The sequence below is a fragment of the Grampus griseus genome, assembly GCF_964374135.1.
Source record: "Grampus griseus genome assembly, chromosome: 14".
Lineage (NCBI taxonomy): Eukaryota > Metazoa > Chordata > Mammalia > Artiodactyla > Delphinidae > Grampus > Grampus griseus.
In genome coordinates this window covers 23,059,841-23,086,229 of record NC_139008.1, presented here as the reverse complement: position 1 = coordinate 23,086,229, position 26,389 = coordinate 23,059,841, and the positions used below count along the sequence as shown (strand labels likewise).

The 26,389-nt window shown below is 44.1% G+C and overlaps 1 protein-coding gene across 1 annotated transcript in view; it reads left to right on the top strand.

Moving 5' to 3' along the window:
* The window catches only part of TMC5 (transmembrane channel like 5), a gene marked incomplete at its 5' end in the record, with an annotated part of 40,833 nt that extends 14,582 nt beyond the window's left edge, over positions 1 to 26,251 (top strand). Inside the window, 14 exons of the mRNA XM_082670239.1 lie at positions 1,301 to 1,452; positions 3,134 to 3,278; positions 4,169 to 4,324; positions 6,852 to 7,003; positions 11,106 to 11,184; positions 11,957 to 12,054; positions 13,462 to 13,557; positions 19,015 to 19,090; positions 19,268 to 19,401; positions 21,937 to 22,110; positions 22,541 to 22,619; positions 23,922 to 24,026; positions 25,402 to 25,444; positions 26,173 to 26,251. Of these exons, the coding sequence (XP_082526365.1) occupies positions 1,301 to 1,452; positions 3,134 to 3,278; positions 4,169 to 4,324; positions 6,852 to 7,003; positions 11,106 to 11,184; positions 11,957 to 12,054; positions 13,462 to 13,557; positions 19,015 to 19,090; positions 19,268 to 19,401; positions 21,937 to 22,110; positions 22,541 to 22,619; positions 23,922 to 24,026; positions 25,402 to 25,444; positions 26,173 to 26,219 (1,536 nt within the window). The 3' untranslated portion in view covers positions 26,220 to 26,251. The remainder of the gene's footprint in view (positions 1 to 1,300; positions 1,453 to 3,133; positions 3,279 to 4,168; positions 4,325 to 6,851; positions 7,004 to 11,105; positions 11,185 to 11,956; positions 12,055 to 13,461; positions 13,558 to 19,014; positions 19,091 to 19,267; positions 19,402 to 21,936; positions 22,111 to 22,540; positions 22,620 to 23,921; positions 24,027 to 25,401; positions 25,445 to 26,172) is intronic.
* Between the last annotated feature and the right edge of the window lie 138 nt (positions 26,252 to 26,389).

The following is a 26,389-nucleotide window of genomic DNA, read 5'->3' as shown; positions in this document are numbered from 1 at the left end:
TGAAAAGAAAGATAACATTTTGTGAAACATAAAATTTATATGAAATTCAAATTTCGGTGTCTTTTCGGCTAAGTTCTTTTGGAACACAGCCACAACCATTTGTTTCCGTGTCTGTGCTGCTTTCCTGCTACAATAGCAGAGGTGAGCAGTTATGGGCTGGCCAAGCCCAGGATATTTACTATCTAGCTCTTTACAGAAAGAGTTTGCCTACTCTTGTAGTAGAGCATTCACAGTAAGGTTCCTCCATTCGTCTTTCTTTTTTCTTTTTCTATTAAAATTTTTTTTCCTTGGGATAGACACATTCAAATGGAATTATTGTGTCAATTTATCCTTCACTTTTTCCTCATTATTGTGTATATTTGTATATATGAAACATTTTATTATGAAAAATTTCAAACATACAGGAAAATAAAGAGTAGTAAAATAAACACCCAAAGACCCATTACGTAGATTTTAAATTGCTACCATTCTCCCAAATTTGTTTTTTGAAGTATTTTACAGTAAATCACAGACATCAGCTGAATTTCTTCAACATGCATCTCTGGACAATAAGGACATTTTCCTGCAGGCATATACATTATCACACCTAGCAATATTAAAAGTTAATATCATCTAAAATCCAGACCATATTCATATTTTCCCAGTTGTCCCCCAAATGTCTTTCATAGCTTTTTGTTCAGGCCAGGATCCAAGCAAAGACCACACTCTCTTTGCGTTCAGTAGTTTTTCTCTGAAGTCTTTATTAATCTAGAATGATATCCTCAGTCCCTTCCTCCTTTTTTCTTGACATGGGCTTATTGCAGAAACCAGGCCAGTTGTCATGCAGATTCCAATGTTCTACCTTCTGCAATTGTCAAATTGTTTCCTCCGGGTCTCTCTAATTTGTTCCTCTAATTTATACAGACTCCTTATTTCTTGTAAATTGAAATTTAGACCTAAAGGCTTGATTTGTTTTGTTTTAAACCTGTTTGACCATAATACTTGTTAGAGGACAGAGGCACGTAATGGCTGGCTGGCCTGCTTTTAATCATGCTTGGCTTGGTCACTGGGTCTGGGTGGTGATCGCTGGGTCCCTCCATTGTAAAGTTATGTTGGTTTGAGATTCCTTTCCACCTCTGAGAGCCTAGTGATAAGACGTCTAGGTTCTCAGTGGCCTTGGGTGCCTCTTTCCTGGCAAACAAAATGTCTACACTGACCAGTGCAGGCTTCTTGCCTATGGAAGAGGTCAACTGTGCAGACCATAGTCATTCATTGTTTTCTCAAGAGATCCACCTGACCTGTGGTTTATTGTCCCTTTCAGGGTTATTTTAAGGACACAGTGATGTACTACGGCTTTTACACCAATACTGAAAACCAGCATGGGAGTAGTGGGACCTCCTACAACATGCAGTTGGCCTACATCTTCACAGTCGGAGCATGCTTGGTTGTCTGCTTTTTCAGTTTGCTCTTCAGGTATAGAATGTCTGCATTTTCTGATTCTAAGCTGTTTTTAGATTTAGGCAAAATTCAAGAGACTCAAAAGTTACTGGAGAAACAGTTTCTCTGAAATTTCAACTCTCTATTGCTGTCTTATCATTCCTTGTCCTAGAACATAAAGTATAAGTTGGGATAGAGGAAGAGAAGTTTTCATGTGCTTTTAAAGAAATTGGTCAGTCTGAAAATAAGGATGGAATGACTCAAGTAGTTTTGACTGACCGTTGTCAACTGACAATTGTCAAAGAGGAGGTACAGATGTTCAATCTGTTAAACCTATTGTTTACTAGGTCTTTGAAACAAAGTACCACAGACCAGGGGGCTTAAACAACAAAAATTTTTCTTCTCAAATTCTGGAGGCTAGACGTCCAAGTTCAAGGTGTCAGCAGGGTTGGTTTCTCCTGAGCCTCTCTCCTTGGCTTGCAGACAACTGCCTTCTCACTGTGTCCTCATGTGATCCGCCCTTGGTGCATATCTGAGTCCTAATATGCCCTTCTTATAAGGGCACTAGCCATACTGGATTAGGGCTCACCTAAATGATCTCACTTTAACTTAATTACCTCTGTAAAGACCCTATCTCCAAATACAGTCAATTTCTCAGGTACTAGGGGTTAGTACGTCAACATATTAATTTTTAGAGGATACAATTCATCCCATAACAACCTCACTGCCAGCACGATAATCCAAAATAAAATAAGATTGTTTTTGTCCTATCAAACTAGGAAATGTTTCTGTTTCTTAAGCTGTTAGTACTCAGTGGTGGCAAATTTTGGAAAGGTAGTGTCCATTTTACTCAGTATTTTTTACATGCCAGGCTTAGTGCTAAGTGCTTCCTGGGCCAGATTTCACTGAATCCTACTGACATCTCCATGATAATAACAGCTGCCTTTATCGTGTGCGTACTGCCCTGAGGGTTACATTGACTTGTGGTGGGCTGAATAATGCTCCCCCTTTCAAAGATGCCCATGTCCTAATCCCCAGAACCTGTGAATATGTTACCTTATCTGGCAAAAGGCATTTTGATTGATGAAATTAAGGATCTTAAAATGGGCTAATGTAATCCCAAAGTCCTTGAAAGTGGGAGGCAGGAGGGTCAAAGTCAGAGAGAAAGTGGAATATGCTACTCTTCTGGCTTTGAAGATGAAGGCGCCACAAGCCAGGGAATGTAGGCAGCCTCTAGATGCTGGGAAAAGGCAGGGAAACATATTCTCCCTTAAAGTGTCCAGAAGGAATACAACTCTGCCAATACCTTGATTTTAGACCCATTTTCTGATTTCTGACCTCCAGTAAGAATAAATAAGTGCTGTTTGAAGCCAGTAAGTTTGGGGCAATTTGTTATAGCAGAAACTAATACAAACCCCATAATAACTCTGTGAGGTGTGAACTATTATTCTCCCCATTATATGGAGGTGGAAGCTGAGGGTCAGAACAGTTAAAATGACAAAATCCCCCAGTTGGCAATCTAGGATTACAAAGTCAGATCCCAAAGCCAGCGCTCCTGACTACTCTGTTTGCTGTTGCCCTGTTCCAGAAGAACCTGGGGCTAACTCTTCCATGTTGCCTTTCACCACTAATGATGGGACTCTTCTGTGCTATACTCCCTGCACCCCCAATGCCTGTCCTAATAACCTCTGGGTATTTTGGTTCCTGCCTTCCCTAGCATGGCCAGGTATTTCCGGAACAACTTCATTAACCCACACATTTACTCCAGAGGGATTGCTAAACTCATCTTTTGCTGGGATTTCACTGTCACTCATAAGAGCGCTGTGAAGCTGAAACAGAAGAATCTAAGCACTGAGATAAGGGTAAGGCAAGCTAGCTTTACACCCCTTCCCATGGCCAGTCATCTTTCCTCCTTCAATATGTCTGTAACTTTTCTTAAAGTACTAATGAATTATTTTTTATTCTCCATGATATTGGCAAAAAACCCCTAAAACTATTTTAAATGCCCAGGGCTGGTGACGGTGTAGGGAAATGGACATTTTCACACAACGTGGTGTCTTTGTTATTGATACAAGCTTGCGGGAGGGCAGTTTAACAATTTATAACAAAGGTCTAAATGTAAATACTTCTCGACCTCCCAGTTCCGGGTTTAAAGTTTTATCCAGTGGTTTTCAACTCGGAGTGGTTTTGCCCTGGGGACACATGGCAATGTCTGGAGGCTCTTTTGGTTGTCGCAGCCAGGGAGTGTGTACTCCCGGCACCTCGTGAGTAGAGGCCAGGGACGCTGCTCAACATTCTGCAGTGCACAGGACAGGCTCCCTGTCACAGAATTATCAAACTCTGAATGACAATAGCGCTAAGGTGGACAAACCCTGGTCCATAGAAAAAAATATCAAAAAAAAAAAGAGCAAGCAGAATTCATAAACGAAGGGGCTTTGGCAAGAGGGTTCCCTGGTGCAGACACACAGCCTTATTCTTCAAGGAGGTTCTGTGGCCTCAATGTATTTTCCCAAGATCATGGTCCCAATCTCTGTTTCTCTGAGATGGAAAATGTATTTAATGAAGGGATGGGGGTCTTGCCCATTCGAGATTTTCCCACAGGTCTCCTAATCCAAGTTCCTTGTGCACTTACCCCCTCTTTCCTGTGGATCTGGGGTGGATTTGTGTCACTAGGGGCAGCAAGACCTGGGGGGGAATCTTTGCTGACAGTGGAGGGGGTCTGCGGGTGAACTTGACGTCCTTGTGTTTACAGGAGAACCTGTCAGAAATCCGTCAGGAGAATGTCAAGTTAACACTCAATCAGCAGTTGATTCGCTTCTCTGCCCACCTGGCAGCCTGGGTTGTCTCTACTGGAGTGACCATTGCCTGCTGTGTAGCCGTTTATTACCTGGCTGAGAAGAACACAGAGGTAACCAGAGAGGCAGGAACTCCAGGGTCCAGAGCACAGAGAAGCGGGTGAAGGGATGGGATGCAGGAGGGGGAGGGGAGGGGAGAGCCCACCACTCAAACTGGGGTCGTGGCCAGCAGCATCCGCACCAGCGGGAAGTTTGCTAAAAAATGCAGAATCCTGGGTCCCTCCCTTGACCCATGATCTGCATCACAAGAACATCCCCAGGTGACGTGTGTGCACACCTCAGAGTGGGAAGCTGGGCTAGTGGAGAGATGGGAACTTTGGCCGCAGGCCTGGGTTCAGGTTCTGGTTTCCTCCTTTATTATTATATCCCTAATGTCTCTCATAGCCCCTGGCACCGAGTAGACACTCAATAAGTATTGTGAACCGACGGAATCTGGCAAGTGATTTACTCTTTCTAAGCCCCGGATTCCTTACCTGTAAACTGGGAATCCCTGCTGTGCAGGTGTGTGGTCAGAACCAGAGAAAAGTTACGGGGAGAGTCTCCTTAGTGCCTGGTACCCTGGGTGATTGAAGGAATGTTAGCTTTTTCTTTTTCTTTTTTTTTTTTAATGATATGAACTCTGAGACTAATTGGCTGGGTGGACAAAGTACTGTTTTTCTGTAGATTTCAGTCTTCTGGGAAATGGGGCTAATTTTAGCCCATTTTGCCCACCCCTAGAATTGTGGTGCAGGTTGGTCTGATTGTGTCACTTTCTTTAATGGCTTCCCATTACTCTAAATATAAAATCTATCCTCCGTGGCATGATTGATAGATCTTTTGTGATGTGACCCCACCCACATCTCTAGCCTCAACACCTCACAGCCACCCATATCTCACACCAGCAACACTAAATGGTGTGTCCAGAGTTCCCTGAACACACCATGTTTTTCCTCATCTCTGGATGGGAAACATTCATCCTGCACTGCCCTCCCCCACTTCCCTTCATCTGGCAAACTCCTCCTTTTCTTCCTCTCGACCTCAGCGTGAGTGACACTTCCTCCAGGAAGTCTTTTCTCAGCATCACTACCTTTACTAGATTGAGTTAGGTGTGCCTGACTCTGCAGTCTTTCCCTGTGCGCTGGTCACATGCAGCATCGAAAATGCTTGTTTATGCAACTGTCTCTTCAAAAGAATAGCCAGGCACCTGGCCCAATACCTGGTACATAGTAGGTGCTCAACCCAATGGATGAAAAACCGAAGGAGGCAGCAGGAAAATGGGTGTGAGATTATATAAACCTAAGGCTTTGTCATCAACCATATTAAGGATTGCTCTGAAAGAGACAAAAGTGAATCACAGTCCTGTGGGTCTGGCACTGCCTACCTAGGGTGGAAGCTGTGACAGGGCAGTTGTAGGTATAAAGGAGACTTCTGAGTTTCTCCTTGACCTGGAAGGTTTGCTTCACACTCACCTGAAGTGAAGGAGGGCATCTAAGGAGGAGAGGAGGTAGAAGTGGAATCATTCCCATTGTTTGAACATCTTCCTGTGCCAGGCAGGATCAACCCTCTGCACAACTCCAGGAGTCGCATTCACTGGCAGCTACAGTTTCTCACGAATGGTGCCCCCAGCTGTGTCGTTTAGCAGCCCTGCGGCTAGACGTTCCCTTATTTGGTCTCACTTAATTCTTACAGTGTCTCTGTGGGTTACGTGATAATCTCCCTATCATGCAGACTGGCACAGAGGCTCAGAGAAGCTATGCTTCTGGTTCGAAACCTTGCAGCTTATAAGCATGGGGAGGGGGCAGCATTTGACCCTAGGTTACTCTGGCTCCAAAGATACTGCCAGAATTACGTGTGGTGCTTTCAAAACCATCCAGAGGTAGATAGAGGCAGAGTCAGGCCTGGGGGTGGGGAATGGGAAACTGTCAGACATCAAATAAATCCACTGGAATCCCTTACCCCAAGGGCGTCTGGCAGAGGGGCAGCCCAGGCTTCCCTCCAGCCAAACACCTGAAGGCAGGGGCGCCCCTCTGACCCTCCTACAAATGTGCAGCAGGTGCTAGCAGAGGCTCCCCTTGCCCCTAATTCAGCATCTGAGGACAGGCGAAGCCGGGTGAAATGAACAAGGGCATGCAGGAGAGGGGAGGAGAAATTCCCTTGTGTGGTAGCTTCAGTGACTCAAGCTTTTGCTCCAAAGGCCAGGAGCACATTCTCATTCTTCCAAACCTCTTGGTAAGGAAAGTAAATTCACAGAATGGCTGTTGGAGCTCAGGTCCCTGAGTCTGATAGACCAGGGTTCGAATCTGCCACTTCCTAGCTGGGTGACCCTGGGCAAGTATCTTCACCTCTCTGAGCCTCAGGTTGTCCATCAGTTAAGTCTATTAACACCCACCTGCTGGGCTGTAGTGGGAATTAAAGCATCATGTGGGTAATTCTCGGCCCAGGGTAAGTGCTGGATAAATGGTACCATAATAGCTAACCTCAGAGGATCTACTTCTGCGGTTTTCCCATCGTGACGATGGGAGTGGGAGGGTCTTCTGAGTCAGGCAGAGAGGGGTCCAGTGTACAGTTGGCATCTTGATTCTCTCCCTCCATCCCCTGTAGTTCCTGGCGAACCACAGGAGCCCCGGGGCGGTACTGTTACTGCCTTTCGTTGTGTCCTGCATCAACCTGGTCATGCCTCGCTTCTACTCCATGTTCAGGCTGGTGGAGCGCTATGAGATGCCAAGGCACGAAGTCTACAGCCTCCTGATCCGGTAAGTGTGGCTATCACTCCCCACACCAGCTTCCATTTTTATGGAGGGAAATGGATGGAAGCTAGAAAGGGTTACACTCAAGTATCAAAGTTCTGTTTTCCAGAAAGAATTTCAAGAGTAAAGTGTGTTTTTATGGTATGGGTTAATAGCCATGAAGTCCAAAGGGCCCTGAGGAAATAGTTATTGAGTACATCTGCCTTTTGCTCAGAGTAATAGCTTATCTCTCCTAATTGCTCCCAGCCTGGGGATTAACATAGTTCTCAGTTATGAGATGTACAGATGGGCAGGTTGTGCACTGCACAAATGTTCTTGGCTAAGGCGTTGTGCGGGGACTGATATCATCCAGTGTTCCGATGAGTCAAACGGTGAGGCTGAGTACCCACCCACTGAATCATCCGGGAGGAACAGGTGCATTTTTGTAGTTCATCCACCCAAATGGAAGTGGAGGGGTTGCTTTTTGGCAATTCATTGGCTGGGAAGGGGTGGCTTGTTGTGATTCCCACAAAGGCACTGTATGTGCTAGAGGTGACCCCAGAGTTTTGATAAACAGAGTATAAAACTACCCAAATTGTGTCCTTATTGCTTCTTCCTGGCTAGTGCCCTGACCAGTTCCTGGTTACGGTGGTGTTTATAATGATAAGGCTGTACATGCAGACTGACTTTCCTTATTGATCAATTCCAGAGCCATTACCTTACCATGGCCTCTGAGATCTGGCTCCTGGCCAGCTCTCCAACTTCATTTTCTGCTTCCCCCCCTCCTTCCTCAGTGCCCCCAGCCTTACTCACCTTCTGATTGTTCACAAACATGCCAAACTGCCTACCCACCTCAGGACCTTTGGACTGGCCATTCCTTGCTCCTGGAATAGCATATCTATGCTTATGTCTATGTTTATAGTTTCTTCATACAGATCTTAAACATTTCTGTTACCCTTAAATTTGTAACAAGCATATTTTAACACACGCATACACATATATACACATACATGTTTTAGATCAGCAGTTAGCAAACTACAGCCTGCAGGCCCAGCCTGCCTCCCATTTTCATAAATAAAGTCTTATTGGAGTGCAACCATGTCCACTATGGTTGCTTTCCTGCTACAACTGCAGAGTTGGGACACAGACTGTATGGCCTGCAAGGTCAAAAATATTTACTGTCTGGCCTTTCACAGAAAAAGTTGGCTGACTTCTAAGATTAATGTTTAGAGTTAATCTATATATGTATTATTCTCCTGAAGAAAAAAATCTGAGAAAGCCTTCACTTCTACCCACCCTACACGTCTAGGTGCCTCCTTTCAATGGTTAGAAACAATTGGGATTTTGCGTGTGTGGTTAAAGAAACCATTTTAGATGTACAATTCAGGGGCATAAAACAATTTTTTTGGACATACACATTGTTTGACTGGCTTCTTTGCTCACCAGTGTTTGTTAAATGTATCCTACTTACAACTTCCTCGTTTTACAACAGACGATAAGACATCATTTTAGAGTAGATATCAGGATGGTCCGCCTTCGAAGTACTTCCACGTTCCCACATGTCTTTTATTTTGCCTTTCTACTTGAATGTGGGTTTGAGTGGACCAAAGACTCTGTATTCTAACTACCTCTTCTGAGGTCTGCAGGTGTTGCTTTGAGGTTTTCTGACATCTGGCATGGTCAAACAATCACCCAGTTGCCCTTTCCAGACACTTCGTATCCGCTGTCTCTAAGCTCCGGGCATCCTCAGAACTACCACAAGCTCTGAGGAAGTCCTCTGCCAAATTTGTTCATATTTTTATTTCTGCTTTCTATTTTCCATAAATTCCTCTGTATTTCTGGTCTGTCCTTGGTGACGTGTTTTCCTCTCCTTTATGGGTCTTTTAGCTTTTAACTTTTCTATCATTTCAATGGAATTTGGATAGAGAGGTGGTAGGCAGGTATGCTCAGTGTGTCATTTTGATCTAATCCCTTTATCTAATTTGCATTTTTCTGATCCCAACAGAGATTCATTCTCTTTTAATATATATTAGCCCTACGTATTGCTTCATAAAATATTTAAGATCTTCTCTACACGCAGAGAAAATGAGAAAGCTCAGAAATAGACAATCATTCTGACCTATGATAAGCTTCTCCTGGCTTAGAAGAGTGTGTTTTCTAGTTTAACCTGGAGTTATACTGCAGTAAATGTATATAAAGTTCTGACACCCATTCTGATGTGTGGGGTTTTCCCACATCACTAAGCCATTCTCCACTATCAGTTGGTGTCCTATAATTTAATTCAGCTCTGATACTATCTACCTGGAGATAGCGTCAGATCCCACAAGGTAAGGGCTCAGTTCCACAAGACTGCCCCCACCCCTACTTCAGATGCCAGTCGCAAATCCATGTGGTCACCCGGGCTTCTGACCGACTAGCTAGACATGGGAGGTTCCAACGAACTTCTCCTCAGGTTTGATTAGTTTGCTAGAGCGGTCCACATAATTCAGAGAAACACTTTACCTACTAGATTACTGCTTTATTATAAAACGATATAACTCAGGGACAGCCAGGTAGAAGAGATATGTAGGGCAAGGTTTGGGGAAGGGGTGCGGAGATTCCTTGCCCTCTCAGAGATTTCCACTCTCTCCAAATATTGTCCTGTCACCAATCCGGAAGCTCTCTGAACCCCCTCCTTTTGGGTTTTTATGGAGGCTTCATTACATAGACGTGATTGATTAAATGATTGGCCACTGGTGGTTGAACTCAGTCTCCAGCCCCTCTCCCCTCCCTGGAGTCTGAGATAGGCAAGCTGAGTTCAGAACTTCTAATCACAAGATTGGTTGTCATGGCAACCAGCCCCTAACCTTAATAGACCTCGGGGCTTCCCAACAGTCACTTCATTAATATAACAAAAGGCACCTTGATAGCTCTCCTCATTTAGAAAGTTCCAACGGCTTTAGGAGCTCAGTGCCAGAAAAGGGAAAGAAGACCAAACACATATTTCTTATTGTAAATCACAGTATCACTGTATACTAAGGTGTTAATCCAGTTGCTATTGAGGGTCTACTATAGGCTAAGCACTGGGTAAGAGGTTTGGGATCTGGAGTTGAAAAGACAGATCCTGTCCCTTTCTTCACAATGTTGTCTAGCGCAATGGTTCTCTACTTTTAGCATGCACCAGAATTACCTGGAGGGATTGCTGGGCCCCAACCCCAGAGTTTCTGATTCAGCAGATCCGGGTTGGGGCCAGAAAGTGTGCCTTTCTAACAAGTTTACAGATGCTACTGCTGGTCTGGGGACCACACTTTGAGAATCACTGGTCTAGTGGTGCATGATTCTTGACACACCAAGGCTGAAGACTTCTTAAAACCAGAAGGTATTGATTTAGGCAAAGTGACTGGGTTTAAGACCTCAGGCTGTTCAATCAGAGGGTCCTCGGTTTGAACCTTTGCCATCCCCCTAAACAGTGTGATCTCATACAAGTTATTTCATCTCTCTGCGTTTCAGTTTCCTCATCGGTAAGATAGGCATAAAATACCACCTACCTGATGATAGAGTTGTAAAGATGAAGAGGGATGATTTGATAAAGTGCTTAGCACGTTTACTGTCCATGGTAGCACCTGATGAATAGTATGTGTATGTACTACTGTTACAGTGAGAAATGAAATCAGGCAGTTTGGAGATACCTAAAAGAAGGTGTATCAGTCAGAATAAATGAGGTGAAACTGTGGTAACAAATATCCCCCACCTCGAGCTCTCAGTGGTCTAGAATACAAATGTTTATTTCTTGTCCATGCTACATGCCCATCGTGGGTTGGCAGGGGATTTCTGCTCGTGTTAGTCACTCAGGGGTCCAGGCTGAGATTGCAGCAACCATCTCAAATACTTCTGATTGTCATTCCAGAGGGAAGACAGTGAGTCTTGAAGAGTCTCACTGGCATTTAAATGCTCTAGTCTAGAAGTGACACAAAATGACATACATCATTTCTGCTCACAACTCATTTGCCAGATCTAGCCATATAGCCCCACTCAACCACAGGGGGGCAGGAATTTCCATCCTACTGTACGCCCCAAAGGAAATATTGGCAAACAGCACTGATGACTGCTGTGGAGGGTAATGGTAGTTGTTTTCGCTTCTGTTTTTTAGAAACATCCTTCTGAAATTATCAATCGTTGGAATTCTTTGTTACTATTGGATCAACATTGTGGCCCTGGCTGGTGAAGAGGTGAGATTTCCATGCTGTTTTGCCTTAAGCTTGCCTTTGACCGCCAGGGAGGAAGTGAGTTTCTCAAGAGCTTCTGCTTATGATATTAGAGCAGATATCATGTTATTTTTCCATCCATATGTCCATCTACTTATCCATCTATTCATCTAATCATCCATCAATTCTTCCATCCATCCTTCCATCCATCCTTGGGCCGTACACCTGAAACTTTCCTCATTCAGCCAAATCTAAAAGCTCTCAATCCATCAGCTCATAGCACTGACTTCCTACAGAGGTAGCTAACCACCAGTTTCATAAGCTGATTAATTCAACCTTCCCGTTTGTGCTGGTCTGCTAAACCTCTAGGCCACTTTCTTAATCAAGAAGATATTAATTGATTTTTCATAAGGTTAATAAGCAAAAGGAGTGGAGGCATTATTCGCCATTGACACCTCCTGCTCTCCTTGGTTAAGAAACGGGATCCAGAAGGCATAGAACAAAGAAGAAAAATGTTAAAGGGGAGAGCTAGTGAGAAGGGAAAGTTTGGGTACCTGAGGAGGGCAAGCCTTAATGGGGGAAGAAGGAGCACAGGAAGAGAATAAACATTCTTGAAAACAAATTCACCCTAAAGGTGCATTTCTGTTGAGAGTGGGTCTGCTTTTCTGGGCACACAAAAACTCGGTCAAACTAAGCCACCAGCCACATTCTTAGGAGCACAGGGGGCCAGGAACAGATGGGAACTAAGTGGAGACAACAGCCTCCTCCCACATCCCAAATCTTGTTTGCCTTCCAGTGTTGGGAAACCCTCATTGGCCAAGAAATCTACCGGCTCCTTCTCATGGATTTTGTGTTCTCTTTAACTGATTCCCTCCTGGGGGAGTTCCTGAGGAGGTAAATATTTGTTTGTCTCCGAGTAATTATATCTGACGTTGTAACCAGAGCCATAGTCCTGGCTGAGCATGAAGTGTGGGTCCCTTCTGTACTCTAAGTGTATGTTGTTCTAAGTCTGCCTATTGTCCTTTGAAATATTGTTTTCTTCTGAATTAACTGAAATTTCATCTTGACCTGACAGTCCTGTTGTCAAAGTTCATTTAGTTCAATTGGCCCTATGCAATCTCCTGAGAAAGTTCTAGAAATTAAACACAGAAACAGAGAGTCATTTGAAATCTTATCCACAATAGACCATTTTAATATTCTAGTCTATGTATATTCCTCCAGATTTGTCTATGCACTGCTTTGTGTGTGTGTATACTATATAATTTTCAAAGACAAAAATGGGGTCACACTGCAAAATCGCCATGGAGTTTGCTCTTACTAATTCTGTCAGTATGCCTTGTCATCTTTCCATGCCTGTACCTATAGATTTATCTCATTGCTTTCGTTGAATTTAATTAATGCACGAATTTTTATTTTAGACTCCAGGTGTGCAGGATTAGGGCAATGTCATCATTGGCCCATGTGTGGGCCTCTTTTATTTATTCATTTATTTTATAATAATATTATGAGCATCTCATTCCTAACAGACATTTACTTATTTTTGCAAATTGCCCTAGTGATAAGATGGCATGGCATAATACTGATTCCTTCCTCAGTGGGTAGGTTGAAAGCCAAATTTCCTCACTCAGTTTGCCCAAACTCACTTTTAGTTCAGCCTCTGTCCAGGGTCTGGACATAAAGGTGAGAAGTTTTTTGTTGTTGTTGTTGTTTTGTTTATTTTTTACAACAGTTTTTTACTGGCAATTCCTCCGTAAGAAAAAAAATCAGAGTGGTCTCAAGTTTCTTCAGAATAAATGGGGACGTAGGGCTCCTCCTTGTGGACTTAGAAAACAGGGAAACACCATTAACTCAATAGCAGTAACTGAAAGCTGAAAAATTTCGTTTATTTGGGTTGAGAGTGCTGAGTTTGGTCCCTGAAAAATAAGGTTTAACAAGCAAAAGGTGGTATAAACAAGATAATAGTTGGGATAATTTAAATAATTATCTTATTTAAATAATACCTATTTTAAATTCATAATTAATTATCTGTTTAAATAGTAGTTGGGATAATTTAAATAATGTTCTCTAGAATTTTTTTGAACCACTTTAGCAGTACCTCCATTGGAATGCATTGTGTTAATTCCATTTTCCCTCAATTATTTCTTCAAAAACATGCTCATACTTGGAATTTTCAGAAATTTGCAAGGGAACTTATGACTTTATTCCAAACTGGTGAGGATTTGTCCTCCTTTTTCGATTGTGAGGAATCTTTTGAAAGAGGGAGTTGATGGTTTGGGCACTAAACTCATGACATTTTCACAGAATCATTGGACTACGGCTTATCACGAGTCTTGGCCGACAGGAGTTTGACATTGCCAGGAATGTCCTAGAACTGATCTACTCACAGACTCTGGTGTGGTAAGTTTTGACAATCTTTGGCTTGCCCCGTGGTTCCAGCCCGACTGTGGACTAGGCATTTTGGTGGCAATGCCCAGAATCTGTGGTTTTCCAAAGCTGCATAGGTGATACCAAATCCAGCCAGTCTGAGAACCAGGAATTCATGTCCCAGACTGTTCTTTTCCTTTATGAGGACTTCAGCCAAGAATCAACATAGAGCAGGGATTCCTAACCTGGAGGGCCCCGGGCCATATCCAGCCTGCAAGTATGTTTTTCTTGTCCGATGCAGTGCTTTTTCTAAAAATTTGAATTAACCACCAGTATTTAAGAATCAGGGGATTTCACATAAAATTTAAAATTTCTGACTTCTCGCCAAAAAAGGAAAGATCTAGATCATCTCCCATTATGGTAACAATTGGCTGGGCCTTGAGCTGGGGTGAGTGGTTCCAGTTTGCTGCAGACCCACCTTGAGCTATTGTCTCCCCAGTATTGATTTGCCCTTGATTGTTGCCCTTATGCTGTCAGTTTTTTTATGGTAGAAAACTTTACTTTGTATTGATATCGCAACAGAACTGGGAAAATAAAGGCAGAGAAAGTTGCCTTACACTTGATCTGCTTCACTCCCTGGTGGTGGGGCCCTGCTAGACCTCTGGAGCCTTTGGGGTTTGCCACCTCAATTTTGGCAATTGTGTATGCGTGCATGTGCATGTGTGTGTGCACGTGTGTGTGTGAGCATGCATGTGTGTTTTGAGGATAGCCAGCTAGTTGCATCAAATTTTTGACAAGCTCACCTAGAAACTCAAACCAATAGCCAGTGACTATTTTTATTTATTTAATTTAACATGATGTAGCTAATGCCAGAATTCTGCATGGCATATTACATTGCCAGGTTTTGGGGGGTTGCTAATCTGAAAGTAGGGGATTTGGAGTTGAATAAACTTGGATTCTGGGGCTGGCTCTTCTACTCACTGAGGTCACTGAGCTTCTCTGAGCCTCAGTCTCATCTGTCAAACGCACATAATAACAGCTGCCTTTGAATTGTGTTGAGGATTAAATCAGATGATACAAGAAAACTGCTTTGCAATCTCCAACGTGCCATACAACTGTAAAGTGCTTTATTTTCCAGCTCTTTAAAGTTGCCCCGGGTGATTTGGCTATCTGCAAATAACTCACTAATGTCAGTGAATTTATTTTTGGAGGTGGTGAGGACTTTTTCTTTGTGTAGTTTAGCTGATGCATTTGCACACTGCCAGGTCACCCACTGGCAACTGGGCAGTTTACAAAGGCCTTTTACTCACATTATCTCAATGAACAGGATGCCGTTGGGCAAATAACATAAACTCTCTCTAAACCTTGGTTTTCTAATCTGTAAATGGGGGCGATGCTCGCACCTACTTCGCGGGGTTTTGGTAACGATTAAATGAGAAAATGTATGCATTAAGTGCTTAGCGAGTAACTGATTCAGAAATGTTTATAAGTAGGGATATTACATGGCTGTTGTTATCCTTAAGGGCTCTTTTTAAAAAATTGTTGTAAAAAACACATAACATAAAATTTACCATCTTAACCACTGGTAAGTGTACAATTCAGTAGTGTTGAGTACATTCACATTGCTGTGTAACCAATCTCCAGAACTTTTTCACCTTGCAAAATTGAAACTCTGTACCCATTAATCAACAACTCCCCATTCCCTCTCCCCTCCAGCCCCTGGCAACCAGCATTCTACTTTCTGTTTCTTTGAGTTTGACTAGTCCAGATACTTCATATAAGTGGACTCACATAGAATTTATCTTTTTGTACTCGTTTATTTCACTTAGCATGATGTCCTCCAGATTCATCCATACAGCATGTGTTAGTTAGAATTTCCTTCCTTTTTAAGGTTGAATAATATTCCATTGCGTGTATGTACCACATTTTGTTAATCCATTCATCTGCCAGTGGACACCAGGGTTACTTATGCTTTTTAGCTATTGTGAATAATTCTACTATGAATATGGGTGTACAGATATATCTTTGAGACCCTGTTTTCAATCCTTTTTGATATATACACAGAAGTGGAATCGCTGGATTGTATGGTACTTATGAGCACTCAAATTTTTTGTTGTTTAGTAAGTAATGCGGGTAAGTCATCTGATTCAGTATCCAGGTTTTTGAATCCTAGAGGCTGAGCCCTCATACTATTGACCATTCGACAGAGATTCCCAGGGGAAGTGTTAGCTTCGAGGCGGGAAAGCTTACAATGAGATGCTCATTATTCTGGGCCTTTAAGGTTTTTGTTAATAAATCATAAATAAGCACAATCAGAAACACACATATCTTTTCCTTTCTCTGTGGCAATTATAGATTTAATCTCTGTGGGTTTTAGGAGAATATTGCCTTTGATGATGAGCTTTAAAAGAAGATAATAGAGTGACACAAATTGAGTGTATGTTAGGGATGATGGTAGAAAATGAGGTGAGGAAAATGTTTCCCAAACTTTAGTCTTTTGTACACCAGCCTGCCTATTTTTTGGGGCATATCTATCTATCACCTGTACTGTTTTTGACTTAATATTATCTTTTAAATTGTTTGCCTTTTTAAAATTTAAATATATTTTTAATGAGTCTTTATCATCATCAATGGAAAATCATATCATTTGACAGAAATTGCAAGTAATTTGAAAAATAAAATCAATTCCATCACAAAAAGTCATTAAATTCTAGCTAGGGCTTCCCTGGTGGTGCAGTGGTTGAGAGTCCGCCTGCCGATGCAGGGGACACGGGTTTGTGCTCCGGTCCGGGAAGATCCCACATGCCATGGAGCAGCTGGGCCCGTGAGCCATGGCCGCTGAGCCTGCGCGTCTGGAGCCTGTGCTCCACAACGGGAGAGGCCACAACAGTGAGAGGCCCGCGTACCGCAAAAAAAAAAAAAAAAAAAAAAATCTAGCTAGATGCTGCTGTCTGTCAAGGCTCTCAGTCTAAAGGCTGCTTCTTTTTTTAAAGAAATGGAGGTTGGAAAGCGTTAGAACTTAAGGACCTTCTAGCACCAAACTGAGATTTTTTTTTCTTTTGGCCTCAGAAGCACTGGGGAGAGCTGAGTAACTCGATGCAGTTTAATGCCTGTCGTTTGTAACTCGATGCAGTTTAATGCCTGTCCCTGCAGGATTTCAGGCCTTCTTGAATGCCAAAGGGGGAGGAGGAATTCACGTCCCACATGTGGGACACCTGGATTAGGGCTGGCTGAAGGCCTCTGGTGGTTTAATTGATGGCTGTGTGGGTAGCGTTCTCTGCAAAATCTCTTTTTTTTTTTTTTTTTAAACATCTTTATTGGAGTATAATTGCTTTACAATGGTATGTTAGTTTCAGCTTCACAACAAAATGAATCAGTTATATATATACATATATTCCCATATCTCTTCCCGCTTGCGTCTCCCTCCCTCCCACCCTCCCTATCCCACCCCTCCAGGCGGTCACAAAGCACCGAGCTGATCTCCCTGTGCTATGCGGCTGCTTCCCACTAGCTATCTACCTTACGTTTGGTAGTGTATATATGTCCATGCCTCTTTATCGCTTTGTCACCGTTTACCCTTCCCCCTCCCCATAGTCTCAAGTCCATTCTCTAGTAAGTCTGTGTCTTTATTCCTGTTTCACCCCTAGGTTTTTCATGACATTTTTTTTTTTAAATTCCATATATATGTGTTAGCATACGGTATTTGTCTCTCTCTTTCTGACTTACTTCACTCTGTATGACAGACTCTAGGTCTATCCACCTCATTACAAATAGCTCAATTTCGTCTCTTTTTATGGCTGAGTAATATTCCATTGTATATATGTGCCACATCTTCTTTATCCATTCATCCGATGATGGACACTTAGGTTGTTTCCATCTCTGGGCTATTGTAAATAGAGCTGCAATGAATATTTTGGTACATGACTCTTTTTGAATTATGGTTTTCTCAGGGTATATGCCCAGTAGTGGGACTGCTGGGTCATATGGTAGTTCTATTTGTAGCTTTTTAAGGAACCTCCATATTGTTCTCCACAGTGGCTGTATCAATTTACATTCCCACCAACAGTGCAAGAGGGTTCCCTTTTCTCCACACCCTCTCCAGCATTTATTGTTTGTAGATTTTTTGATGATGGCCATTCTGACCGGTGTGAGATGATATCTCATTGTAGTTTTGATTTGCATTTCTCTAATGATTAATGATGTTGAGCATTGTTTCATGTGTTTGTTGGCAATCTGTATATCTTCTTTGGAGAAATGTCTATTTAGGTCTTCTGCCCATTTTTGGATTGGGTTGTTTGTTTTTCTGTTATTAAGCTGCATGAGCTGCTTATAAATTTTGGAGATTAATCCTTTGTCAGTTGCTTCATTTGCAAATATTTTCTCCCATTCTGAGGGTTGTCTTTTGGTCTTCTTTATGGTTTCCTTTGCTGCGCAAAAGCTTTTAAGTTTCATTAGGTCCCATTTGTTTACTTTTGTTTTTATTTCCATTTCTCTAGGAGGTGGGTCAAAAAGGACCTTGCTGTGATTTATGTCATAGAGTGTTCTGCCTATGTTTTCCTCTAAGAGTTTGATAGTTTCTGGCCTTACATTTAGGTCTTTAATCCATTTTGAGCTTATTTTTGTGTATGGTGTTAGGGAGTGATCTAATCTCATACTTTTACATGTAGTTGTCCAGTTTTCCCAGCACCACTTATTGAATAGGCTGTCCTTTCTCCACTGTACATTCCTGCCTCCTTTGTCAAAGATAAGGTGACCATATGTGCGTGGGTTTATCTCTGGGCTTTCTATCCTGTTCCATTGATCTATCTTTCTGTTTTTGTGCCAGTACCATACCGTCTTGATAACTGTAGCTTTGTAGTATAGTCTGAAGTCAGGGAGCCTGATTCCTCCAGTTCCTTCTTTCGTTCTCAAGATTGCTTTGGCTATTCGGGGTCTTTTGTGTTTCCATACAAATTGTGAAATTTTTTGTTCTAGTTCTGTGAAAAATGCCAGTGTGCAAAATCTCTTTTCCAGAGCTGTGGATACTGTGTATGGTGGGACTTGCCTGCTTTACTGTGTTGGAATCAGGCTCCCTCTGTATGAGTTTTCTAGGGCAGCTACAGCAAAGTGCCACAGACCGGGTGGCTTAAACCACACACATTTATTTTCTCACAATTCTGGAGGCTCAAAATGCAAGATCAAGGTGTTGGCAGGGTTGGTTTCATCTGAGGCCTCTGTCCTTGGCCTGTAGATGGTGCCTTCTCCCTGTGTCCTCACCTGGTCTTCTTCCCTCTGTATGAGTCTGTTAGGTCAGTGGCCTCATTTTACCTTAATTATCTCCTTAAAGGCCTTATCTCCAAATACAGTAGCATTCTGAGGTACTGGGTTAGGACTTCAACATATGAGTTTCGGAGGGACAGAACTCAGCCCATAACACCCTCTTTCCCTGCCCTCCGCACAGATTCCCTGTGTCTCCCCTGATCTCTGACACTCATCCCCTTTCTCTCATAGGATTGGAATCTTCTTCTGCCCTCTGCTGCCCTTTATCCAAATGATGACTCTTTTCATCGTGTTTTACGTCAAAAATGTGAGTCAGTCTGAAGGTGGAACCATTCGGCTTTTCTCAGTCCCATGTGACCCAGTGGTGGCTGGAATTGGGTGTGGGGGCTGCTGGGAAAGGTGTCAGGGAGCTGGTGTCTGGCTGGGGTCCCTCTGGCCTGCTTCTCCGGCTACAGAAGGGAAGTGACTGCTTCTCTTTCTTCAGATCAGCCTGATGATGAATTTCCAGCCTCTGAGCAAAGCCTGGCGGGCCTCACAGATGATGACTGTCTTCATCTTTTTGCTGTTTTTCCCGTCCTTCACCGGGGCCCTGTGCACCCTGGCCATCACCATCTGGAGGTAGGAGATGGCAGACTTGGGGTGGGTGCGTGTTTTAACATATAGGTTTTATCATTCTTCAGGTATGGTGAGGCCAGCAGATCAGGAGACGACTACCACTGAAAAAATAATTTGTTATACTCACAGACCCCAAAGGGAGGGGGCACATCACACCATGGGTGGGTCACATGGGGAGGCACCAGGGTCCGTCAGAGGCAGAGGGAGAGAGCAGTCAACGTGGTCAAAAGTCTTTATTGTGGTTTCGGTGGGGAGGAAAGGGAAAGGCAGGGTTAGCGTGCTTAGGAGTGGTGAGTTTGAATAATCTCAGCAGGCTCTGGGGTATAGGGACCCTCTGGAGTTGGCTGGTATGTGACTCTGGGGTGATGGGGGCAGAGGAACAGGGCCCAGAGTGTGAGCGCTTGAGAGAGGAGCTGGAGGTGGGATGGGGGCTCAGGTTTGCATATGAAAGGCATGCTTTGTAGGCTAGCCCTGGGAAAGGCAGTCTCTGCAGGATCAGTAAGGCCCCAGATGCCACAGGTCAGAATAAAAAGACACGCTTCATTCAGTGTTTAACCCAAGTTGCCTTGGTAACCAACAGATGCTGCTACAACCAAGGGAGGCAATATATCCAAGTTGGGTCACCACCCGCCAGGTGCCCAGTCTTGACGGCACGCTTCCTTACTTCCTCCAAGTTCTGCAGCTTCCCAGCTGGGGAGAAGGCAGCTCTCCACATGCAGAACAGAACTTCCTCTAATGAACTGACAGGCCCTGTCTGGTCAGGCTCCCTCTTACCTCTCCAACCTCACCCCCATGGCTCCATCCTACTCCAGCCTCAAGGCTCTCAGTCTGTTCCTGGGACCCTGGGAGCCTCTCCTCACATGGGATGGGGTTACATCTTTGAAGTGCTCTCCCCAGTCCCTTTGCTTGGCGGCCTTCCTTCCACCCTCATCTCAAAAGTCCTCTTGAAGACCTGACTTTCACCACCATCCTCGTCTTCTGTCAGCAACCCCCTCCTCTCTCTCTCTCTCAGGGTGGTTTCCTTTGTTCGTTCCCTAGTTCGTGTCAGAAATGCCTTTGAATCTTTGTTTAATTACATACTCACTGCTTGACCATCTTTCCCACTAGAACCTGGGAGGACAGGTATCATGTCTGTCTTGTTTACCGTGGACTCTCCAGGGCTTAGTATGTAGCACAGAGCCTGGTACTGATCTCAAGGAGACAGCAGTGAGCGTTGGTTTGAAGCAGGATCTTAGTTCCCTGCCCAGGACTTGAACCTGGGTAGCCTGGCTGAAAACCAGGAATCCTAGCTGCTAGACCAGAGAGGGCTAGAGGCTAGAAGCAAAGTTCCCCTGGCTCTTGCCCCGTTTGAAAGCAAGAATATTTCAAGGAGGCAAAAACTGTAAAAACAGGTACAAAGCTGCTTATTAGAGACACAGCACAGCAAGTGGGAGAGCACACAGGGAAACAGTTTTTTTAATTTAAGACAGAAGCAAGGCAGAGATACACACCTGGAGAGAAAAGGGTGTGGGTGTCCTCCCTAATGAGGAGGAATGCAGTAAAGAGGCGGTTAGGTCATTTATATAGAGCAGTTCTTGCACAACTTTTAGCCAAGATGGATTCCAGCGCAGAGGCCTGTGGGAGGCTTGGCATCACCTATTATGGGGTGGAGCCCCCTCCTTTTTAACCCCAAGGAGTCTTTCTGTGCATATGTAGTCAGGGAAGTCTCCGTGACCTCAAGAATCAGAAATATGTGTTCTCTTTATCTGGGCAGGACTCAGCTCCTCTCTGCCCCTGCCATTACTGTTAAAGTGTCCACTGGAGACAAAGTCCAGCTATTCACCCTGCTCCTGTTGTTATTTCTATCTGGAAGTATAGAAAGGAAACTGGCTTGTAAATGTCTAACCTGGAGCCCATCTATCTCCTGCCTCAGTACAAGGGCGGTAAACTTTTGTAGAATGAATGAGCAACCGAACACACAACAAGGGAGTTGATTTTTAGGATACTCGTGGAACTGGAACCATGAGGGTCTCAGCGGCTTCAGGGCAGGCTCTTCTGTTCTGTGATGTCCTTGACTCTCTCGCCGTGTTTACTCTCTTTTCTCTCTTCCTGACCAGTTCCTTGTTGCCTTCTAGTTTCTGCTTGTTCACAACAACTGATTTCATGTGGCCATTATTACCACAACTCCAGCTTCCCTAGATTACAGCCTCCCATCTTTGTATTTCTTAGTTCAAGTTCCTAAGGAAGAGAGTCTGATCGTCCCAGTTCATTTCTTTGTGCCAGGATACCGCTGAGACCCTTCTGCCTGGTCTTTGGATTGGTTACGGTTGGATCAGGTGATACCCCTGTCCAAGAGCTGGTCCTTGGAGTGCAGGTCATGAAAACAAAACACACCAGCTGGGGCTATGAGCGAGAGGGTTTCCTTTGCAGGGGGATGTGGGTGGAGCAGGTAAGAATTGCTGGTTCCATGTTCAGAGCCCAGAAACGACTGGGCTATTCTAGAATAAACTATACCTGAGTCTGGCACTAGACATGCTTCTCTGTCCCTTGTTTTATCAGATTGACACCTTCAGCTGACTGTGGCCCGTTTCGAGGTCTGCCCTTCTTCATTGAGTCCATCTACAGGTGGATTGACACCCTGAGTCAAAGTCGCAGCTACCTGTGGGTCGTTTGGATCTACCAGAACCTTGTCAGCAGCGTGCACTTCTTCTTCATCCTCACCCTCATTGTATTGTAATTGGGGGCCCTTGGAAAACTAGTGGGGGAAATACCTCATCTACACGTCATGTGGGCAGCCGAGGGCTGTTTGGTGGGAAGGCAAAGACTACAGTGGGGCTCAGTGTTCTGGGTCATCCCGACTCTGCCCTTGAATTTTTCTAAAAGTTATTTAATATCTTCTTATCATTTTTGGGGGGGGGGGTCTGTTTTTTTTTTTTTTTTTTTGCGGTACGCGGGCCTCTCACTGTTGTGGCCTCTCCCGTTGCAGAGCACAGGCTCCGGACGCGCAAGCTCAGTGGCCATGGCTCACAGGCCCAGCCACTCCGCGGCATGCGGGATCCCCCTGGATCGGGGCACGAACCCATGTCCCCCGCATCGGCAGGCGGACTCCCAACCACTGCGCCACCAGGGAAGCCCTGCCGTTCTTTCTTTTCTTCTCTTCCAGAATCATCACTTACCTTTACTGGCAGATCACAGAGGGAAGGAAGATTATGATCAGACTGCTCCATGAACAGATCATTAACGTAAGTCCCATTGGATCCCTTTGTTATTCTCCCCTCCTTTTTAACATTTTGTAATGGAAATTTTCAAACACAGTCCAAAATAGAGAATAGTACAATGAACCTTCCCACCACCTAGCCCTGACAACCATTAACCTTTGCATACTCTTATGTCCTCTACACTATCTCTTTGCTGTAAATCTCGATTATTTTCAAGCAAAATCCTAGCCTTTATATCATTTTATCTGTAGACTCTTCTATATGCCTGAGAGATACACCCTTTTAAAAAACATAACCACGGTACAAATCATCACACGTAAAAGAAAATTTAGTAATTCCTTACTATCATTTTATAGTCAGTCAATGGTCAAATTTCCCCAACTGTCCCATTAAGTGTCTTTTTTTTTTTTTTTTTTTCTTGCGGTACGCGGGCCTCTCACCGCTGTGGCCTCTCCCATTGCGGAGCACAGGTTCCGGACGCGCAGGCTCAGCGGCCATGGCTCACTGGCCCAGCCGCTCCGTGGCATGTGGGATCTTCCCGGAACGGGGCATGAACCCGTGTCCCCTGCATCGGCAGGCGGACTCAACCACTGCGCCACCAAGGGAAGCCCGCATTGCCTTTTTACAGCAGGATTACTCAAGTCAAAATCTGAAAAAGTGTCACACGTTGCATTTGGTTGATGTGTTGTTTACATTTCTTTCAATCTGTAGCTGTTCACACTTCCTGCTTCTCTTGCCATTTATTGTTGGAGAAACCAGGTCTTTTGTCTTGTAGTCGTTCCCACATTCTGGATATATCTGATGTGTAACCCTGCGGTGGTGTTTAGCACATTTATTTCTTTTTTCTTGTTTTTTAGCAAGTTTTAATTTATTTAATTTATTTATTGTTGGCTGCGTTGGGTCCTCATTGCTGCGAGTGGGTTTTTCTCTAATTGCGGCGAGCGGGGGCCACTCTTCATTGCGCACGGGCTTCTCATTGTGGTGGCTTCTCTTGCTGGGGAGCAAGGGCTGTAGGCGCGCAGGCTTCAGTAGTTGTGGCGCACGGGCTTAGTGGCTCCGCGGCATGTGGAATCTTCCCGGACCAGGGCTTGAACCCGTGTCCCTGCATTGGCAGGCAGATTCTTAACCACTGCGCCACCAGGGAAGTCCCGAGCACATTTATTTCTTTAACCTCTATTTTAAAATTAAGGAAACTGGGCTTCCCTGGTGGCGAAGCCAATGTCCAGGACCCTACCTGCCTAAAAATCAACCTTTCCATCATTTACTTCCCAGCCCCACACCATCATTCATCCTCCATGTTTTTGTTTTTGTTTTCCTTCTTGGCAGGAGGGCAAAGACAAAATGTTCCTGATAGAAAAGCTGATCAAGCTGCAGGATATGGAGAAGAGAGCAAGCCCCACCTTGTTTACGCCAGACACGAGAGACGTGGAGGTGAGGCTGGAAGCTGCCTTGGGATCCCTGTGACACAGATTTGCCCTCCTGGGAAAAGAGCATCAGGAAACTAGAATCACATCAGGGCACTTCACTTTCTGTGTTTTAACATTTCTGTATTTTTTATTAAAAAAAATAATACGCGGGCTTCCCTGGTGGTGCGGTGGTTGAGAGTCCGCCTGCCGATGCAGGGGACAAGGGTTCGTGCCCCGGTCCAGGAAGATCCCACGTGCCACGGAGCGGCTGGGCCCATGAGCCATGGCCGTTGAGCCTGCACGTCCGGAGCCTGTGCTCCGCAGTGGGAGAGGCCACAACAGTGAGAGGCCCGCGTACCACAAAATAAATAAATAAATAAATAATATGCATTCACCATGTTCTATGCCTGGCCCCATTCTAGGTTCTGGGGTTATCATGGTACCACAGTAGGGCTCTACCCTCGTGGGGCTTGCCTGCATCTTTTCCATAACCCAACCAAACAGAAATATATCCCACTGAGATGAAAAATGGCTTGAAATCTCACCCCGCTAGGTTAATGCTTCAGTGTGTATTCTTCCAGATCTTTCCCCCAGGCTGCAAACAAGCATGCATCTACTAACATTCCTGTTTATTTATTACAAAAAAGGGGTTACATTTTACACAACGCTCCCCCTCTCCCCGCCTAATACTGTATCTCAGACACTGTTTCAGTCTGTACCTACTTGGACATTTGGGTTGTTTACAGTTTGTTTTTTTTTTAATACTAAAAGCGATGTGTAATGAAACATTTTTTATTATAATTGTTTTATGTGAGTGTTTTATCTGCCACAGGCATGCACATGATAATGTTAACAGATATTGCCATATCACGCTCTTAAAAAGATTTTTACCCATTTCATTCTTAACAAGAGATGCCTGGAATCCTGCTCTAATACCAAAGCCTGTGCTGGCTTCCTTGGTGTCCTAGAAAATGTGGATAAACAGTAAACCCACGTTAATTCAAATGCTACTAGTTTTAGAAGTTATGATCTTGTCAGAAGAGACTGCCATGTCGTTTACTGCCTGTTCAAATGAATACCATCAGCACAACATAGGTAAGGGATCTAGAGGCCCACCTTTGAAGGCAAGGATTATGAGTGTACCTTTGCAGGTCCTAATATATTACCTGGTATACATTGTAAATGCTCAGTAAATATCTGTGAAATGAATGATTAAATGAATGGAATCACTGCCCATAAAAATTGAAACATGTTTGGTATTTCTATGGCTGAATCTTGGTCTTAATCTGTCACCTGTTAATATTAAAATGGTGAGGTCTCACAAGTCTCACCACTGATGCAGCAGGGTCTGAGGTGTACACTCTCTTCCAGTGATGAGATTTCGTTTTCTTCTTTTTTAGCAATCTGGTCCTCTGCGTGTCAGAGAGCATGATGCTGCTCGAGGTGAGTACCTGACTGGCACTGAGTAAGGCCTAATTCATCCAGATGATAGGTCCCAAGACAGAGGGTCAGAACTGCTCCTGTATCGGTCACTCATTCAATTGCAAGAACTGGCCCAAATTGGCTTTAGCCAAAACTCAACAATAATTCTTGCTTTAGGTGTGGCCAGAAGCAGGGTCTCACAGTATGTTGGCAGAACCTGGTTTCTTTCTGTTCAGTTCTTTTCCACGTTATCTCCTGATAATTACAAGACAGCTTTCTTAGCTTCTTGTATCTTCTCAGATTCAAGTCTAGTGTGAAAGAGATCCAGATTCTCATTGTGTTTCATTGGATCTGAAACAATTGCTGTGGCCAAGAGACTGTGATGATTTCATTGGCCAGATCTGAGTCGCAGACCTCATCTCTAGATACAGGTGGTACAAACATACAGACCACAGGGACTGAGAGAGTGGAGAAGGGTGGCTTTCCAAAGAAAACATGTGGCTGATGCCAGGAGGGGAATGAATGTTGGGGAGGAAACAAACAAATAAACCCATTCATCTTTTTGGAATAGCATTCACTGACAGCATCCAATGATGGGAGTTCAAGGGAGAGAATTGAAGAAACTTAAAAGGAGGAGGCAAGGAAGGCCTGAGAAGCTGCGGGATCTTGAAAGCTAATTTGGTTTTTCCCTTGGAGATATGGGGCAGTGTGCCTCTGTGCTAACTTCTCTTCTCCTGTATCAAACCCAGACCTGCGATTTAGGCGATCGGTTCAAGAAGATAATCCAAAGGCCTGATAATTACTGTGGTACCCAGACACCAACCAAATAAGGAGAGAAGATGAAGATGGAGCAGCTTCCTCCATGACGCCTGGGCCTTTAGGAGATTCCCAGATGGGAAATTCAAGCCTGTAGCCAGGAGTGGAAACTGACTACAATGTAAATACAGAAGTAAAATTGGGCACTCC